The 3,005-nt window shown below is 41.3% G+C and overlaps 1 protein-coding gene across 1 annotated transcript; it reads right to left on the bottom strand.

The window, feature by feature from the left end:
• Positions 1-556: 556 nt before the first annotated feature.
• Positions 557-2,479, bottom strand: LOC129504608 (pre-mRNA-splicing regulator WTAP-like). The gene is given in 4 exon segments (XM_055317385.1): positions 557-949; positions 951-1,320; positions 1,323-1,463; positions 2,027-2,479. Coding segments are annotated over 4 exon segments (1,185 nt in total). The 5' UTR covers positions 2,478-2,479; the 3' UTR covers positions 557-726.
• Between the last annotated feature and the right edge of the window lie 526 nt (positions 2,480-3,005).

Consider the following 3,005-nt stretch of genomic DNA (forward strand, 5'->3'; position numbering starts at 1 on the left):
TTGTCTAACTGGTGGATACAAAAATATATACTAAAGCCACTGTATTTTTTTTTTTACAATAAAAATCTTTATTTAGGTTTGGTCAGTACAGGTAAGATATACTGGAGTCACAGAGCAATATGCATTAACAGGATACAACAGTTCATAAAAACTGAGTAACCATGCACACAAATTTCTTAAACATTCAGTCACCTAAAGAGAAAATGCACGGATGTATGGTGGAAAAAACTGTATCTAACACTGAAACTACTATAGGACTCCATCAGCAAGTCCAACTTTTAGTGATAAAACTACTGTACCGGGCAAACTTGGCAGTCATAAACCCATATCTACTCTAACAAGTCTGAATGGTGCATAAGTATAATAACAGCATGAGTAAGAATGCCCTTACACAACACAGGTTCTAGGACAGACACAGATTTATACAGACATCATTGTGTTATACTTTAAGGAAAGATTTCCATTTACGACTTCACATTAACTCATATAAAAATAACTTGACCCTACACAAAATGTCCTGTTAGCAACATTCAAGGTAATTAACTGTTAGAATTTCCAAAGTGGCAGAGGTATTGAAGCAAAGAAAGAGAGGGGGGAGAAAAAGGGAAAGAAAAAAACCACACCCACAAAAAAAGGCAAATTGTGACAAAAGTATGCGTTAATTTTCTGGACAGTATCCTCTCCCAAATTAAATGACACTGTATAAAAATTTGCTGGAAAAAAATATTACAAAACTGAACCCTGTACATTTACATTTGAGTCCAAGCCATTCTGAACGTGGCGGGAACCCGCAGTTCGGTTACCTTTCCCACTCACTGTTTTCTCCTCTTGAGGGTCATGATTGGAGTCTGTGTCATTTGAGTGGTGTGTGAGAGAGTTTTCACTGCCCGTGGGAGAGTCTACACTTTCATACCCTGCACTGAGTTGATTTACGTAACTACTACCCCCTGCCAGTTCTCTCCTCTGAGCTGTTGGAGGCCTTATTACCATTCCCTGGAGAAGAAGGAAAGTCATCTTCGGCTGTGTCCCCCTCCCTGTGAAATCCAGACCCAGACGTCCTCTGCCGGGAGGAGCTGCCATTACTTGGTCCGTTGGCCAGCCGACTGCAGTCTTTACCTGTGGCCTCCGCCTGTCCTACAGGCTCAGAAGATGTAGTCCTGCTGGTACTTGGGGCTGGAGCTTGAGACTGCTGCTGTTGGTACTGAGCCAACTGCTGGCACGTCTCTTTCAGTTGTGGTTGAAGAACTAGAATGTTGCTCTGCATACCCTCTACTGCTTCGTCAAGTTGAATGGTGAAGTCATTCAGTTCATCTTGACTGCTTTAAGCTCCTCACTATATTTCTTCTGTAAAGCCAACTCTGCTTCAACTTGTGCAATATGTCCCTGGGACAGCTGCCTTCCAAGCTCTTGATTCTCCTGGATAAGCATTCGACACTTCGCCATTAACTTTTTGCCTGTTTGGCCCATTTGAGTTTTGACCCAGAAGTTCAACAACAATCACGAAGTCCACAGTCTTACTGGCAAACCTGAGATACAGTGTCCCTAAGTCACTATGCTCAAGGTTAAGAGTGATGCATATTCCATTTTTACATTTTACTGGAATTTTACATGTTCAATTCATGATTTTAAATCTCTAGGTTTTCATTCCTCCAAACTGAAGACACAGTGTGCCACAGACTTAAGACTTCTGTTTCTCCCTCTATTTTCTTCAAACAGAAACATTTCTCAAGTGTCTACATGTTCTAGAAGGGGAATTTTTCGGAGGTGGCCACTTCTTCCGAACAGTCCGATGCCATCAGGCCTCTGAAGCAAGGGGAGGGGAAGAAAAAAAAGCTGAAACACAAGGTTCATCTGGTAAGTTTTACATTAACCATTACAAGCTGGATAGTATAAGAATGTGGCTTTTTTTTTTTGGCTCAAAAAGTCTGAGTCTTGGTGTGGAAACGAGTCCTTGGCTGTCCCACCACAGCTTTCTCGTAGTGGGACTGTCAGGGAAGTCTTGACTGGGGAGTATGATTTGTTTACCTATCAGGCATAAACTTCCAGGCACTCAGTTCATTTTGGGCTTGTTCCAGTTTGTCTTTAGTCTGTTCCAGTTCACCTTTCATTTTTGGGAAAAACAAGTTGATCGCTGGGTCTACCATTGTTGATCTCAGTTGGGCAACGCTAGGTTGCTGGACTTGCTTGAGGTACTGGATTTGAGTAGTACACTCTTGCATCTCTTGCTCCTTGGTTGCCAGTCGCACTACAAGGATGTTTTCTCTGCGAGCAGACTCTTGTTGTTGTTGCTTTAGTTTTTCTTCAGACTCCCTTAACCCAGTTGCATCATTAGAATTAAGATCTGTGTACTTGCCCTCCAAAGCTTGGACATATGCTTCATATTGTTTCCACCTTAGAATTAACTCATCTCGTGCCATAACTTTGAAGTCTGTTTCACTCAGTCGAACCTTTTTGGGAAGAGGCTGCTCGTTGGTCATCTTGAATCGCCAGTCACATAGACCGAGGCTCCGCCGCCCGCTTGCAGCCCAGGCCGCCCGCCAGGCCGCGCCGCCCCGGCGCTCCCCTTTATTTGCAGGTCTCGCTGCCACAAAATGGCCCTAAAGCCACTGTAATTAAACAAGATAGTATTGACACAGAAATGGACAAATAAATCAGTGAAACAGAAGAAAAAAACACTGAAATACATACAATATATAGAAGAATTTATCTATTATAAAGATAGCATTTCAATTCTGTGAAAAAGGCATAGCTTAAACAACTAATAACATAACATTGATTATCCATCTGAAAGAAATAAAGACCTCTATCATACAACCCTGAAACAGGATCTAAAATGGATAAAAGACTTACATGTAAAAACAATATAATAATGTTTTCATAAAGAGGAATTTAAGGGTTGGGAAGACTTTTTAAACCAATAGAAAGTCCAAAGCTCTAAAAGTAAAGATAGATATATCTAAGTGTGATGGTTAATTTTAATAACCATCAAGAGATGCCTAGATAGC

This window comes from Nyctereutes procyonoides, unplaced genomic scaffold, assembly GCF_905146905.1.
Source record: "Nyctereutes procyonoides isolate TBG_1078 unplaced genomic scaffold, NYPRO_anot_genome, whole genome shotgun sequence".
Lineage (NCBI taxonomy): Eukaryota > Metazoa > Chordata > Mammalia > Carnivora > Canidae > Nyctereutes > Nyctereutes procyonoides.